Raw genomic sequence first — 17,473 nt, 5'->3', positions numbered from 1 at the left:
CAATGCCTGCTCTTCCAAAGGTCCTGAGTTCAATTCCCAGCAACCACATGGTGGCTCACAACCATCTGTAATGGGGTCTGGTGCCCTCTTCTAGCCTGCAGGCATACATGGAAGGAATGCTGTATACATAATAAATAAATAAATATTTAAAAAAAAAAACAGAAAAGAAAAACTGAAAGCCAGGAAGTAGTGGCACACATCTTTAGTCTCAGCACTCAGGAGGCAGAGGCAGTTGAATCTCTGTCTACAGACAGAGTTCCAGGACAGCCAGGACTGTTTCACAGAAAAAAACCATCTTGGGAGGGAGAGAGGGAGAGAGGAAGAGGGGGAGAAGTTTCCATTGCCAGGACACAAGCACACACATGCCTAAAAGTGAGGTCACGAGGAGCGAGTCATGTAAAGGTTTGAAGAGACCCATGACAGAAAGTCTAGAGAAGGTGTATGCTCTTACGCTCTTGCCTGCATACACCATCTCATGTGAGCCACCTGTTGCACAGCTAACTTGTTCTTTAGAACCCAACTCCTGAAAACTGTCCAAGTAAAATAATTACACCTAAACTAACAAAGCCCAGAGAACAATCAGTGCATTTGAAGAGGATGCCATACTTTATGAAGTAGCTCAATTACAATATTTTACCTAACTAGGTTTGTGTGTTGTTGTTGTTTCATTGTATTTACTTTGTGTGTGCACACATGTATCGTGATGTGTGTGGTGGTCAGAGGACAACTTGTGGAATCAGTTCTCCTTCCACCAGGTGAGTCCCAGAGACTGAACTCAGGTTGTGGGGCTTGGTGGCAAGTGCCTGTACCTTTTCAACCCATCTTGCTGGCCTTGTTTCTGAGATTTTTATCTGATCCTGTAGACTCCACAAGATGTTAGCAGCCTAGAAAACAGCAAACTGCATTTGAGTGCACACGCACACCAAAACAAGCAAATAAACCAAGCTAGCAGGCATATCTGAGAGAAATAGCCCAGAAAAAGTCTCTGGAAATATGTGTTCACAGAATACCAAATGAGTCCATAGCAGACAGGGTACATAACAAGAATAAGAAATTAGCCGGGCGATGGTGGCGCACGCCTTTAATCCCAGCACTTGGGAGGCAGAGGCAGGCGGATCTCTGTGAGTTCGAGACCAGCCTGGTCTACAGAGCTAGTTCCAGGACAGGCTCCAAAGCCACAGAGAAACCCTGTCTTGAAAAACCAAAAAAAAAAAAAAAAAGAAATTAGTAAAAATATCAAGTTCCTAAGCCCACAGTTAAATCATCCTCCAAGACTGTGGAGGTTCAAGAAGGACCCTGAGCAATCAGCACAAAGATGAAGGAAATACCACTCCTACAACAGGGCAGGCAGGGTCTGCAGATAACTTGAACTGCATGCCCTCCTCCCCTCCTCAACCCAGGAGCAACGATTTGAAGGGCTTTTCTTTTTTGCTATTTTTAGTATTTCATTTTATATATGGGTATTTTGCCTTCCCTATGCCTAGTGCTCACAGAAGAGGGCACTGGATCCCCTGACACCAGAGTTAAAAATGGTTGTGAGCTACCATGTGGGTACTCAAACCCAGATCCTCTGCAAGAGTAGACAATGCTCTTAGCCATTGAGCCATCTAGTCAGTCTCCTAAAGGGTTTTTAAAAACATCTAATAAAACTAACTTACCAAAAACTACTCAGACAGTAAGAATCATAATGGAAGTTGAAGTAAAGTGTTTTTTTAAGGGAATATACCACAAGTAAAAATTAAACACAAACTCCAGTGTGACCAATTAATTGCAATTTATAGAAATAACAAACCTAAGTGTTTAGCTGAATACTTTGCTTTATTCATTATACTCACCCCTTCCCCAAAGCCCTCTAGAACATACAGAGCCTGTATCTAGGTCTTTTATGTCAGGTCCAGCCTGAAGTCAGTGCCTACCAAGATTACAGAAATGCTTTCAGGCTGTGAGATTGCGACACTGGAATCTGGAGTTCCAGTTGCAGAACACATGTACAATCAAGGCCGCCAGCCTCCAGTGACTTTAATAAGCATAGCCCTAGGGAATCTAAAACCAGACTTAGAAAACATCATTAAGGAGACAGGAACAACAACAGAGAGAAAACCTTGGGAGATGCCATATTTAGACAAGGGTCTGGAAAAGGAAACTGGAAGGGAGAGGAACAGTACAAAGACTGATAGTTTCTAACAACGCCTCTGGAGTTGAAAAACAGGTATAAACGTCTCATGTAACTAGGGCAGTCCTACTGCCTATGCTGTCATGTCCAGTACTGCACTGTAAGCTTCAGGCATCATTTCAAGTGGAGGCCGGCACAATGAAGGCTGCCACCGTCAACCACCAGTAACAGAAAGAAAACCATTTCCTGAAGCTGGAAATGCATAACTGAATCCAAGTTCTTATTCTACATTACTCTTTTAAGTAACAATTTTAAATATAGAAATTTGAAATATACTTTAATAAAAATGCTTCTGTCCAGTCTTATAATTAATGTATTTTTACCTCCATATCTTCCTCTTTTTAAGTCTTAGAAGAAAGGAGTGGGTAGTGTGGCGGGAGAGGGAGGGAGGGGACTACACATGAGCGGGTCAGACACCACACCAGACACTCATCTCACCAGGAGAATCGCCACCTGCAATGACATGCTTAGTAGCCTAGTGCACTGCCAGTTGTGAGGGAAGCTTGGGGAGGGACTCACAGCCAGGAAGTCCAGGGACTTCCGTATGTAATAATTAAGAAGAGTTTTCATTATTAATAACTTGCTTGCATAATTTTCAAGTCTACCTCATTTGGGTTAAAAAGCATTCCCTCTTTTAGTGGTAACTGTCTACCTCATAAAACAGAACAGGGAGAAAATGCAGTTGCGAACATGACAAGCGAACAACTAAAACAGGAAGTTAAAATTTGATCCAACAGAAATATTTTTGCTTGACTACAACCCCAGGTTCTTTGAAACCTCTACGTCACTGTACAAGTTTAAGAGAGTATTACTATGGCGTACTAGAGTATAAATCCCTGAAGCTGGGGACCTATGTCTTATCGTAGACCTTCCACAACTCCACCACAATGTAGGGTTTGAATTAATAGAATCCATTAGCTTATATTTATGTATTTATCTATTCATTCAACATCTGTATAGTGATTGCCTTGCATGTTAAATTCTGTGGTGTCTTTTTTTTTAACTGCATTAAATGTAAGCTCTATGATAATAACAGTAATACTATTCTTGTTTCCTTCTTCTTAATTCTCATCATTAACTTGACTGGAATAACACTTTCAGAGAATGTTTGGATCTTCAGATAATGCATACACACACTCATACAGTACTAATATCTAAGATTAATACTCATAGCATCTTGGCTCTTCAAACAGAATTCCAACAGAGCTAGGTACTGACAATAAGTGCTCTTATCTGACAGTCAACTCAGTAACAGCTGCCCATGATTAAAAGCACCAGGATTTGGGGGATTGAACTCACAGAGATACATCTGCTGGGATTAAAGGTGTGCTGGGATTAAAGGTGTGTACCACCAGGATTTTTAAAGTAGCAGTTCTTAACCTGTGGGTCACCATTCCTTTGGTAGTTGAATGACCCTTTCACAGTATTCATCATAAAACAGGTATTAAATTAGAATTTATAATAGTGGCAAAATTACAATTATGAAGTAGCAACAAAAATAATTTTATGGCTGGAGGTTAGTACAACATGAGCTGTATTAAAGGGTCACAGCATCAGGAAAGTTAGAACCATTGTTTTAAAGCATGATCAAGCAGCAACTGACCCCTTGTTTTGACTACTCTACTTTTGCTTTTGGTTGGATCAAATCTAACCTTTCTTGCCTCCTTAAAGAATAAACCACACTGCTAGGTGGTGGTGGCACCCTTTAATCCCAGCACAAGGAAGCAAAGGCAGGAGGATCTCTGTGAGTTCAAGGCCAGCCTGATCTACAGAGTCAGTTTCAGAACAGCTAGAACTACACAGAGAAACCCTGTCTCGGATGAAAAAAGAAAAGAATTAAGCCATACATGCTAACTGTAACAGCAATAATGGGTAAATAATGTCTCAATAACATCTTGGAATTTATAAGGAGTTACACAAACTGAATGTATGTATGTTTATCTTCAAAGTTCATTTAACACATGGGAAAATTGAGCTTCAAAACAGGGCTGTTCTGAGCCGGGCGATGGTGGTGCACGCCTTTAATCCCAGCACTCGGGAGGCAGAGGCAGGTGGATCTCTGTGAGTTCGAGACCAGCCTGGTCTACAGAGCTAGTTCCAGGACAGGCTCCAAAGCCACAGAGAAACCCTGTCTCGAAAAAAAAAAAAAAAAAAAACCAGGGCTGTTCTGCGGGTCCAAAGCATCAGGGCTGGGACTTTGAGTCTAACCCTAGATCTCTGGTGGGATTCAGTCCAGTCTTCCCACCTCAGCTGCTCCCTCATATATGCCAGGGCTCAAGAGTGCTGAACAGAAAGGGAACATGAACACCAAAGGTTAGGCTATGAAACAGCAGACAGTGGTTATCAAAGTTGTCAACACAGCCCTTTGGGGGATAGCTCCTTTTTAATGAGACTAAATTGGCCAGATGTTCAGAAACAAAACAGGCAATAGATGGCATGAAACAGACTTCAATTTGATGATCAACAGAAATTTGATATTCATGAATCCTCAAATGTCCTAATTTATAACTAGCCCACTCATTCTGCTCTCTTAAGAACTAACTGGAAGCTGTCCAAAGAAGTCCTTAAAAACAAAATGAGGGGATAAAACACACTATATGATTATTTCATTGCAGTACTCCATATAACATTGAGAAACAGATAAGGGAACTAAAATACTCTATGTCAAACAAGAAAGACATGTAGAAATAAACTTAGGTTCCTTTACTAAGATTTAACAAAGAATTCCCAACAGACAGCAGACAGACTTGGAAGCTGAAAACCATTTGGTTTTTCTGAAGTTTTCATATGAAACCAAATGATGGACAAGGTGTATCTACTATTAACCTCCAGGGTAAGGAAATTCAAAGTCTAAAATCCATTAGTAAAACATTGGATCTTCATTACAAGAGGAACTCCTTGTCAGCACACACTGAATGGCTGCTGAGGTACAAGTCATACACCAGGTATTGGTTTAAATAGGAAAATTAGTTAATATACATCAGAAAACATGCAAACAACACAGAGTTCCCAATCTTGTTATGAGGGGCCTCGTCTTATGTAACTGTAAATAGAAATTCAAATGTCACAGTCCTCCTAACTTGCCTACTTTGTTTAACACGTTTTCTGTTCTTGTGCTGCTATTAATAAGTTCTGCTAATCTTTTTCAGTGGCTAAGAAAAAAGCCTTTTCTTCATTCAAGAATTTGTAGTAAGCAGACTTGCCACCACCCATTCAATCTGCTGGAAAAATTTGGTTTTGCTTTTTCAGTTTTACTTAAACGTCACATCTGATTCAGCAACAGTGTTCTTCAGTTTTACTAACAGCTGTGTCCCGACTGGCTCCAACACTGCTGAGCAGATAGTATTTATGTTTGTTGAATGAATGAACAAGGAGGCTCTGATCGATGACTCCTTACAAGAGGATCTAGCCAAGCATTTTTGACTTCTTAATCCTTCTAAACTTGAAGAATCCCCCTTCCTGTTTAGGTCAGTCACCTGCCTGTGGAGGGCAGCCACTTCACACGTGTAAACAACCGCATGCGCAAGGTGTATAGTTATGATACAACTTGGTTGTCAACAGCTACCTCCTAAATGTCTCCAAGACTCACAGCAAGAACAAAACCGTGCCGCCTTGAGGACTCAATTAAGCCTAAAGCCACATGCTGAGCGTTCTCTTTCATAAACTGATGACTTCTCCACTGAAATCGGTTCTTTCGGAGGCATTCCCGGAAAAAAACCGCCATACACAAATTGGGCTTGGGGAAGCTGTGACAGTCAACCGAGTTGCCCCGTGAACCTGTTGTCCTCTCCAGGAGGAGTGGACTTAATTTTCTACTTAAAGAGACACCACTTTCCTTCATAAAGAAGGAATTAAAAAAAAAAAATCCCAAATCTGAGTTGGGAGAGAGAAGCTCTTCTAAAGGTTCAGAGCAACGTGTCTGCTTACAATCGTCAAAATAATGTTTGCTGAGGAGCTGACAGCAGCCTGGGTCTGGAGCGGGGCCACGGGCATAATCTGGGGATATCAGCCTTGGCACTCCGGGCCAAGTGGGGATCCCGTGAGGGCAGCGACGGACGGAAGAGGAGCCGGCGTGGCCTCTCTCCGAGCTGGGAGGTCCAGGGTCCAGGGCCCCTGGCAGCTCCCAACTTTGGCGGCCTCACTCTCCCTCCCCCTCGCACGGGTCCACGAGCCTCAGACTCGGGCAGCCAACTCCCCAGGTCCCGAGCCCAGCGTGACCCGGGCTCCGGCGGGGGCCCGGGGCGCAGCCTGCTGGGGACCCCCGGGCGTCTGGGCTCCAGGACGCGGGGGTGCCGCCCCTCCCCCCTGCACACCACAGCCAACGGCGGCCCCGCGGCTCCCGCCCGCGCCCGCCGCGCCCTCCGCCCGGCCCTCGCCACACCCCGAGGCCCGGGGCGGACCCTCGGCGGGCTGGCCGGGTGCTCCGCGGGCGGCGCGCCTCAGGAGAGCCCCCGGCGCGGGCATGCGGCCTAGTCGGGGGTTACATAACGGGGCCGGGCCCCCTCCAGAGCGGCACCCGGGACCCGCGGGCCCACGCCGGGCGCCGCCGCTCACCTGCCGTAGATACCCTCGGTGATCCGGTTCCGCTTCAGGGGGCGGCGGAGCTTACTGCAGTCGGCGTTCCGCCGCTTCATCCTCCCGCTGGGGGGCCGGTGCCCGCGCCGCGCCGCCGCTGCCTCTCACCTCTGCCGCCGCCCGCCCGCCCGCCCTGCGTCGGGCCTGGATTCTACCCCTGCGGCCGGTCACACAGACATGGAGCCAGTACCGGGGGGAGGGGGGTCAGGAGGGGGGCGCCGAGCCTCCTCCGCCTTCGGAAACAAAGAAATGACAATTCCGGGGCCCGCCCGCCCCGCACCAGCCAGCCGCCCGCCCCGCCTCCTCTGCCCCGACGGACGGCCCGCCGGGCCAATCGAAGGCGCCGGCGCGCCGAGAAGGGCCAATCCTGGGGCTCTCTGAGGTAACACAGACTCTTGAGCCCGCCTCTTTGAAGGACAGAAGGACACACCAATCAGGAAAAGGTCTAGACGCGTGGCTGGGCCTATCAGAAAAGAGTTAAATAGAGGCTTATAAATAGGCCCTATAAATATAACATCCTATATTATGCCTTGTTGCGAAGGTGCGCTTCGCGGTTATTGGGCTACGTCTCGCTGTGGGAAGGCCCACGCAGGAGTACACCGTGCGGTGCGGCGCCGCGGGCTCCCGCCTGGCGTGCAAAAAGCGAACGGCGTGGTGTACTGCGTGTGCGGACCTTGGGCCGACATGTGCATCAGGCAGCCGCGTCCTTATGTAAGAGGGCGTCCCGGGAGCGGAGCCCCGGCCCCTTCTGCGGGCACCCAGGCGTGCGGCCATTCCGGGCGCGTCAGCCGGGTACGAATGACAAAGCAAACCCCACACACATACACACACTCACGCGCACACACACACACACCGCCAGCTTCCCGCGACGTGGTGACAGCGCGCTGACCAATCGAAGGGTGGGGGCGGGGCCTCGAGCTCCCGCCCCCTTGATGTGCGTCACGGAGGGCGGGGACGAGGTTGCGCGCGACGTCGCGCGGGGCTGCCGGGGGCGTGTGCGGCGGTGTGGCTGGGCTCCACGTCCGCAGGTTCGCGCTTGCTGAGGGTTCCGCGGGTTCGGCTCAGCCTCAGAGATAGTGTGACTCTGTCCGCTGCGCTTTGCGTCCATCCTGTTTACTCCTTCAGTCCCCGCTAGCCCTTTGGCTTAGAGGTGGGGACAAAACGGCGAAGGACCGGCGACATGTGCAGCGGATAAAGGCGTTTGCTGCCAAGCTCAGTGACCGAGTTCGATCCCCGGAACCCACGTGGTGAACTGAGTACTGACTCGTACAGGTTGCCGTCTGACCTCCACACGCGCGCCCACAAACACACCTACTAAATAAATACATATTTTTAAAAACGGCTAACCCGGGCAGTGGTGGCACGCGCCTTTAAACTTAGAAGGCAAGAGACAGGTGAGACTCTGTGAGTTCGAGGCCAGCCTGGTCTACATGTTCCAAAGCTATAAAGAAACCCTGTCTCAAAAAGCAAAAACAAAGAAAAAAAAAACAAATCCTAGGGAAGTGAGTGTAGAGGAGTAGCCATTGGGGCAAAGCATTGGTAGGTCTCATGAATCTTAACTACTGGTACTCGATATTTTATTGTCTGTCTCCCTCCCACCCTACTCTAGTCCTCCCCCTCCACCTTTTTTTGTGGTTTGTTTTCTGTTTTTCGAGATACGGTTTCTCTGTGTAAACCTGGCTTCCCAGCTTCTTTTGGTGAGGGTTGTTTTGTTGTTGTTGTTGTTTTTCCAGGCAGGGTTTCTTTGTGTAGCCCTGGGTATCCTGGAACTCTGTAGACAAGGCTGGCCTCGAACTCAGAAGTCTGCCTGCCTCGGCCTCAGAGTACTGGAATTAATGGCATGTGCCACCACCAGCCTGCTCTCCTCCACCCAGTTATCTTGTGTGGCTGATATTATTACTATTAAATACAATAGAGCTGGCTAGGAAGTGGTGGCGCATGTCTTCAATCCTAGCACTCAGAAGACAAAGGCAGGCGAATTTCAGAGACCAGCCTGGTCTACAAATCGAGTTCCAGAACAGCCAAGGCTACACAGAGAAACACCTGTCTTGGAAAAAAAAAAAAAAAAAGAGCTTACACTAGACATTTAATTTTATACCCTATTTTCCATTTTAGTGTTGTTATAACTCTTTATGAGTATTTCTTGTAAAGGTTGCAAAATGTCCTAGCAAATGGCTCGGCCTCCTCACCCCCTCGGTAACAGTGGAGCCCTTAGTCATCTAGCATTCTTCCTGTTTTGTATTTTCAGTACCTAGATGCCATCTTGTTTTGCCTTGGGACAGCTCTCCTGGTCCTGTGGTCACCCTCTTAGTCAATACTACTCCAAAGCTCTAAGTTCCTTCTGGTGCCTTCAGAGACCCCTCTTAGCTGGAAGGGAAAACCCAATGTTGATGGCATCCAGAGTATTAGCATGGAACTCACTCTGTAGGCCAGGCTGGCCTCGAACTCACAGACATCCACCTGCCTCTGCCTCCTGCATGCTGGACTCAAAGGTGTGTGCCACCATACCTGGTGTATTTAGTCTGTTTCTAACCCGGCTACAACCTGATCTCCTCTCTTTCTATTGTCCTCACACCGAGCATCTCTGACATATCTGGGGTGAAGCTTGTCTATCCACCCATACAGGAAGCTCCTTGGGGCTCAGATCTATACCCTGTGGAGACACAGTTTTGAAAAAATGGCAAGGATTCCTGCTGTTTAAGACCAAGGTTGAAATTCCAGCTTGGCCACTTACTAGCTTGGGCAAGTTACTGAATCCCTCAGAGCCCGTGATGACACTCCAGTCTGCATTAAGGAGGAAGGATAATGAGACCTCAGAGCCTGGCATCATGCTGTTGGGGAAGCAAGAAACTGCTCTTTTCTTTCTCTTTTTTCCTTTGGGGGCAGGCTGCCTTGCTTTATTTGTTTGTTCTGTTGTGGGCCCTTGCTTTATTTGTTTGTTTGGGGCCTGGGGGTTGTAAGACAAGGTCTCACTGCTCTAGCCCAGACTGTTTCTGAACTTGGCACCCCTCGTAGAAGCCTCCTAAGGGCCAGTATTATTATAAGTATTATAAGCACGAGCAACTACACCAGCCCTGCTCTCTGCTTTCTTTTCCTTCCCCTTTGGAGACAAGGCCTCACTATATAACCCGGGCTGGCCTCTGAACTATAAGCTCCTGTCTCAGCCTCGTAAGTGCTGGCACTATAGGTGTGTACTACCATGCCTAGCCCCAGTAACTGTCTGTACACCTGTTTTACAGCCGGGCGGTGGTGGCGCATGCCTTTAATCCCAGCACTTGGGAGGCAGAGGCAGGCGGATCTCTGTGAGTTCGAGACCAGCCTGGTCTACAAGAGCTAGTTCCAGGACAGGCTCCAAAACCACAGAGAAACCCTGTCTCAAAAAACAAAAAAACAAAACAAAAAACACCTGTTTTATATCTCTCACCTCTAGTCCAGCTTATTGACAAAGTGACACTGGATGGCCGGGATAAGAAACTCCAAGCTTGCTGGGCAGTGGTGGCGCACGCCTTTAATCCCAGCACTCGGGAGGCAGAGGCAGGCGGATCTCTATGAATTCAAGGCTAGCCTGGTCTACAAGAGCTAGTTCCAGGACAGGCTACAAAGCCACAGAGAAACCCCGTCTCGAAAAACCAAAAAAAAAAAAAAGAAAGAAAGAAAGAAAGAAAGAAAGAAAAAAAGAAACTCCAAGCTTGCCCATCAGTGAGAAAAGAAAGAAACGGAATGTCTGGAGTAGCCAAGCCTTCAGCTGCAGACTGGCTCACAAAGGAAATCCGGGCACCTGGAGGCTTGAATACACCGGTGAGAACAGACACCTGCTTGGGTCGTGCCTCTAGACAATATGGTCACTTCAAACCCAAACATCCTTCCTCCCTATAACTGAAAAGTCCTGAGTTTGGGGGCCCAGAAACTGCACTCCTTTCTGCTCGGCTTGTCTTTGCTAGGATCTCACTGTGGTACACTGCAGATTGGACAGGTGAGCAATTCAGGGGACCTACAACATGACACTAGGGACACGTGCCAGTTGTCTGTAGCTCCCAGTCTGGTCTGTCCCCAGGTTCCCAGCAAGGGCTTCTGTAAGGTGTCAGAACTGGGCAGGGAAAGGGGTCCTGTGGCTAGGAGAAGTAGGAGAGCACGGCAGGAGTTACTGTGGAGTTCTCAAATCAAGCAAAAGGAAAGAAAGGTGGGCGAGACACTCGGGTTGATGGCTGAGAGGCAGCAGTCAGATAGTCTGGAGGTGTGGACAACCAGCCTGGCCTGCGTGAGGTTTTTTGGTTTTTCAAGACAGGGTTTCTCTGTAGCTTTGGAGCCTGTCCTGGAACTAGCTCTTGTAGACCAGACTGGGCTCGAACCCACAGAAATCAGCCCGTCTCTGCCTCCTGAGTGCTGGGATTAAAGGTGTGCACCACCATTGCCCGGCCTGAGTGAGGATTCTAAAGAGATGTTTCCAGCCATCAGACGACTGGAACAGTGGACCCCAAGAAACTGGAATCCCTTGCTGGGCAATGGTGGCAGCACATGCCTTTAAACTCCGGAGACAGAGGCAGGTGGATCTCTGTGAGTTCAAAGCCACTCTGTCCTTTGTTCCAGGACAGCCAGGACTACACAGAGAAAAATCTGTCTTAAAAAACAAAAAAGCAAACAAAAAGAAAGAAACCAGAATCCCTCAGGAATATCAGGCTGAGAGGGGGAAAAAAAGCGTGAGGCCTGGGGCAGCCAGAGCAGAAACATTTTTCTCTTTTTATGTATATATATAATTTATTTTTAGCACATTGGTGTTTTTTGCCTACATGTATGTCTGTATGAGGGTGTCAGGTCCTCTGGAACTGGAGTTATAGACAGTTGTGAACGCTCATGTGGGTCCTGGGAACTAACCCAGGTCCTCTGGAAGAGCAGCCAATGTTCTTAACTCCTGAGCCATCTCTTCAGCCCCAGAGCAGGAATTTAAAGGAAGTTTTACAACTTCTCAGACCACTTAGCCAGAGAGCTGGAGGCTTGAGGCAGAGACAGTCCTGGGTCAGTGGCAGGTGGGGCCACACCTTGACCCAGACCACTTATGTCTTGCACACCTCTGGCTCTCTATGGATCTTGCCTTCTTGTTGGGACTGAATTTGAACTTGTAGAGGGGACCACTGGATAGCTTTGTCCCTTTCCTCTGTGTGGCCAGGATAAATAAAGCTTTTTTTTCTGATTTTCTCTATTAATATGTCTGCCTAATTGGCTTTTCGAGGACAGGTAGCCCAACTAGCTTGTTGAGGTTACAAGGATTCAGGCTCTGAACTCCAGTGACACTCCTGATTCAGAGAATGAGTCAGTGTCCTTGAGTTACCTGTCTCTCTGCAGAATCCACCCTAGAGGTCAGGTTAACTCCATTTTTTTTTTTGCATTTATTTGTTTGTTTGGTTGGTTTTGTTTTCCAAGACAGGGTTTCTCTGTTGTAGCCCTAGCTGCCCTGGTACTAGCTCTACAGACACAGGCTGACTTTGTACTCATAGACACCTGCCTGCCTCTGCTGGGATTAAAGGCAGGAGCCACCCACAGGCCTTGTTAGCTCCATTTTACAGAAGAAAGAATGAGGCTCCTGACCATCTCAGCTCATAGAATAGAGCAGTTAGCTCAGTCCCTGCCTACAGGGCACAGGCTTTTGCCCCTGAGCCTGCCACGGCTGCTGGCAGTGAGAGTTGGTGCTGCATGTCTGGAATGAAAAGATAAGAATGGCCGGGCGATGGTGGCGCACGCCTTTAATCCCAGCACTCGGGAGGCAGAGGCAGGCGGATCTCTGTGAGTTCGAGACCAGCCTGGTCTACAGAGCTAGTTCCAGGACAGGCTCCAAAGCCACAGAGAAACCCTGTCTCAAAAAAAAAAAAAAAAAGAAAAAAGAAAAGATAAGAATGGTGTTTTATTATTACAAATTATGTATTGGGGAGGGAGCGGTACGTACTCGTGTAGAAGTCAGAGGACAACTTGGGAGTGGTTCTCTCCTACCATATGAGTTACAGTGACCGAACTCAGGTTGTCTACTCGTGTAGAAGTCAGAGGACAACTTGGGAGTGGTTCTCTCCTACCATATGAGTTACAGTGACCGAACTCAGGTTGTCGGGCTTGGTGGCAAGGGCCTTTACCCACAGAGCCCTCCTACCAACCCAAGACGGTTTTCTTGTCATAAGCCCAGGGATTGGCCAGAAGAGGACTGCCTCTTCTGTGTCTTTCCCTTAGGCCCCTCAGACCAGCAGGCACTGAATCCCTTGGGCTCCAGCCAAGTGTCCACCTTTTCCCCCAAGCCCTGAGATAGCCCCTGGAGAGCCAGAGGACACAGAAGTAAGCTGTAAGCTGACCTCTGGCAGCCTCTTTCCAGAACACACCCACCCCTGCTCCCTTGCTTCACCACACATGGGGAAGCAGAGGGGATTGGCAGTGGCCTTCTCACGGGTAATTAACAAAAGGGAGATGAGTTGCTCTCAATCAGAAGGCAGAGCGAGTAGAGCGCTTGCCTGGCACGTACCAAGCCTAGTTCCATCACTACCACCTCCTAAACCAGGCGTTCTGGTGTATGCCTACCGTCACAGCTGTCTGTCGGTAATGGAAGTAGGAGGGGGAAGTTCAAGGGCATCCTTAGCTGCCAGCCTGGGCTACAAGACACTGCCGCCTCGGGGGTTAATCTTAAAGGTCAACTTGGTGGGATTTAGAATCAGCATTGGTGGGTGAGGAAGTTTCTAGATTGGGTTAACTGAGATGAAAAGACCTACCCTGAATGTGGGTGGCACCATCCCATGGGTGGTGTCCTGGGCAGAATAATAGGAGAAAGTGAGCCAACCAGTGTTCATCTCTCTCTGCCTCTTGACAGTGGATGCAGTATGATCAACTGCCTCAAACTCCTGATGCCATGGCATCCCAGCCGCAGTGGACCCTCCCTCTTCCTCCTTCCTTCCTCCTCTCTTCCTCTCTCCCTCCTTCTTTCTTTCTCTCTCCCTCCCCTTCTTCCCTCCTCCTTCCATCCATCTCTCTCTCCTTCCTTCCTTTGGCTACTTTTGTTAGGTATTTTTGTTGCTGCCAGAGCAACCAGAAAAGTAACTAATACACATGTCTAAAACTTAAAACAGGTACACCAAGCAGTGGTGGTGCCTGCCTTTAATCCCAGCAATCGGGAGGCAGAGGCAGGCGGATCTCTGTGAGTTTAAGGTCAGCCTGGTCTACAGAGTGAGTTCAGGGAGAGCCACGGCTGTTACACAGAGAAACCCTGTTTCCAAAAACCAAACCAAACCAACAAAATCAAACAAAGAAGAAGAAGAAAAAGAAGAGGTTCATTCAAGGCCAGGTGGGAAGTTAGGCCTCTCCTGTGCTTAGGGCTCATTATGATGATGATGATGATGATGATGATGATGATGATGATGATGATGATGATGATGATGATGATGATGATGATGATGATGATGTGGGGATTTGTATTTGGGCTTCAGCTGAGCTCAGAGCAGAACTGGAATGATCCTGTTTCACTAATAGGAAGAGGCCTCCCCACCTCCAGCACATCTCCCCCTGCAGCTTCCATTCTGTCAACCTCACTGGTAGCACTGGCCCAGCTGCCTTGAGTCTTGTGCCCAGAGTCCCAGAAGCCCAGATGCTGGGATGGCTGAGTTAAATGCCTACCTGTATCCCCAGAGAGCCTATGAAGGAAGTCAGCTCTCCGAGGTGTTCAAAACCAGATAGTGTGGCAAGGATGGTGGCTCAGGCCTGGAATCCCAGCACTTGGGAGGTGGAGGCAGGAAGAACAGTCCAAGATCATCCTTGATGACAGAGAATTTGAGATCAGTCGGGGTTAGGATGAGATCCTATCTGTGCGACTGGGAAAGGAATTGAAACTGGCAACAGCCCAGCTGTCCCACGGGGCATGGCGGCTGAATGGACATCCAACCGGGAAGTCTGTGCAACATGGAGTGTGTTTATACACAGCGCTTAGGCTTGTTTGTATCTTTTTCAATTTTTAAAATCACACATATTTATTTAAAATTGGGCATGTGTGAACTACACACCCTCCTTCTATAAGCGACACCGGGCACGCTTGAGTGCCTTCAGATTCCTAAGAATCCTGGCAGCGGGCAGAGCGGGCCTCCTTATTTGGCTCCTAAAGAAATGGAGACAGTGGCTTGGTAACTTGAGAGGCAGAAATGCAAAGTTCAGGGCACATGTCTGCTGTCAGGTGCCTGGAATTGCCCAGCCCTGCTATTTATTAGCTGTGCGACTTTGGCAGTGACGTTGCCTCTCTGAGCGGCAAGCAGTTCCTCATCAGTAAAGCAGAGGCGATGACGTTTGTACTCAGGCGCTCACAGAAAGACTCGGTGCAAATGTGTAAAATGCTCCATCCGCAGCAGCTCTGCAGAAGCGGCAGCTTTAGTCATTCAACACACGTTTTGTAGAGCCTCTACTGGGGACTGAAGACACAGCATGACTGTCCAAGTCCCTGCTCTTGCTGGGCATGGTTGCACATGCTTTAATCCCAGAAGCAGAGGCAGGAGGATATCTGTGGATTCAAGACTAGCCTTGTTTACATAGCCAGTTCCAGGACAGCCTTGGCTATATGTGAACCGTAATAAACCCTTCCTTCATTAGGTTGCTTTTAGGGGCGGGGGAGGGGGGGGCTTAGGCACTTAGTCACAACCACAAGAGACAAGTAGCCAAGATAAAAAGCCTCACAAGTCCTGTGGGGTTCCACTGTGAATTAGGGGTGCTGAGGCAGGTGGACTTTCTTAGAGGCACTGGTACTCAAGTATAGCCAGAGTCCTGTGCTACTCTGCAAGGAGGTGACCAGGGATAGGGACAGCTCTGGGCTAGGACTGGCTAGAAGAAGATCCTTCCGGATTTTCCGTAGAGCCAACTTCAAGCCTCCTTTCTCTTTCTCCATCTAGCATTAGAATGCTTAGAAAAATTGCTGGGCCCTGGTGGCATACACCTTTAATCTCAGTACGTGGGAGGCAGAGACAGGGCAGCGTGGTCTACAGAGCAAGTTCCAGGATAACCAGGGCTACACAGAGAAACTCTGTTTTGAAAAAAAACAAAACAAAAAATGCTTAGGAAAGCAAGCATTGCAACGCAGGCAGGTTAACTGTGATTTAGCAGTTGGAGCTTCGTGGCTCCCATCTGCTTCCCCATGCATGCCTAAGCATCCTGCTTTGCTCTCCTCTGCTCATTTAGTGTGTGCCTCATAAGAAGCTCCTAGCTGCCCACTCTGACTTACAGGTAAGGTTTATTCATCTGTTCATTTGTGTGTGGTATATGTATAAAGTATGTGCAGGTACACATACCCGTGCACACATGTGTGCAGGTCAGAGGAGGATGTCGACTGTCTGGCTCTGTCTCCAGCTCGGTCACTCTTTGCATTGTTCCCTGGAGACAGGGTCACTCAATGAACCTGGGGCTGACTAAGCTCACAGCCAGCAAACCCCGGGGATTCTCCTGGCTCCATTCCCTTTCACACTGCTAACACCATGCCTGGCTTTCTGTGTGGATAGGGAGGATTTGAACGCTGGTTTCCATGTCTGCAGAGCAAGTGCCCTTACCCACAGAGCCATCTCCCCAACCCACAAAGGGATAAGTTTTAAAGATAAGTTTTTCAAATCTAAAGTCATTTCTGAACCTCAGTTTCCCATTTTTGAAAAGTCAGAGCATTGATCCATTCCCTTCTGTGATAGCATTGTCAACTTGACAAAACCTAGAATTGTTTGAGCTCGAATCCTGCCTGGGGGGAATTGTCTTGATTCTGTAACCTGACTCAAGAAGACACATCTTAACTGTGGACGGGCTGGGCCGTGAAGGGAAGAAGGTGAGCTGAACACTAGCCAGCATTCGTTGCTCTCTCTTAACTGCAGACATGATGTGACCAGCTGCTTCAAGCTCCCATTGCCTTGGCTTCCTCATCATGGACCGCACCTTGAACTTAAAGCCAAAATTCCCTCTGTCCTCTAAGGTGCTTTTGGCAGAGGACTTTACCATAGCAACACTAAGCCAAGACGTCTTCTCTTGTCAAAACAGATGCCGGGACCCAAACCCTGGGGCTCTCAAAACAAAACAAACAAAAAAGGATGCTCTCCTTCAAATTACACGCAAAACCAGCCGTGATGGAGCTTGCTTGTAATCCTAGCACTCAGGAGGCATAAGAAGGAGGATTGCTGCAAGTCTGAGGTCAGTCTAATCTACAATAGTGCGTTCCTAGTCAGGGCTCTAGAGTGATATTCTGTCTCAGGAAAGATCGATAACGTAAGATAAATAAGAGGCTGGAGAGATGGCTCCGTGGTTACGAGCACTGACTTCTCTTCCAGAGGTTCTCTTCTCAGAGCTCTTAGAGTTCAACCTCTTCAAGAGCTTCAATGAATCTGGGTTCAGTTCTCAGCTCACAACTGTCTGTAACTCCAGTTGCAGGTGATCCAACACCATCACAGACGTACATACAGTACATACAGGCAAAACATCAATGCATGCAAAATGAAAATAAAGAGGTAATTAAAACAAGATAAACAAGCAAATAAATAAAGCTGAGCACAGTAGGAGGTCCCAGCAGGAATTCAGCCAGGACTGTCTGAATGGACCTATTTTGAAGTTTCTCTGCTCTCCTTAGGCCAGCCCAGCCACTTTTTGCATCCTGAGATAAGACCTTTGGCGGGTGTTTCCCCTATCACTCCTTCAAGTGGGTGTGGGGACCTAGTGCTGTCCGAACCTAGGCATAGCAACAGGCACAAG

The 17,473-nt window shown here is 48.2% G+C and overlaps 1 protein-coding gene across 1 annotated transcript in view; it reads right to left on the bottom strand.

Moving 5' to 3' along the window:
- Window positions 1–7,011, bottom strand: part of Maco1 (macoilin 1) — a 63,798-nt gene extending 56,787 nt beyond the window's left edge. The window contains exon 1 of the mRNA XM_005353063.3: window positions 6,728–7,011. Coding sequence (XP_005353120.1) covers window positions 6,728–6,807 — 80 coding nt within the window. The 5' untranslated portion in view covers window positions 6,808–7,011. The remainder of the gene's footprint in view (window positions 1–6,727) is intronic.
- Window positions 7,012–17,473: the final 10,462 nt, after the last annotated feature.

Source organism: Microtus ochrogaster, chromosome 10, assembly GCF_000317375.1.
Source record: "Microtus ochrogaster isolate Prairie Vole_2 chromosome 10, MicOch1.0, whole genome shotgun sequence".
NCBI lineage: Eukaryota > Metazoa > Chordata > Mammalia > Rodentia > Cricetidae > Microtus > Microtus ochrogaster.
This window is presented reverse-complemented; position numbering and strand designations above follow the sequence as displayed.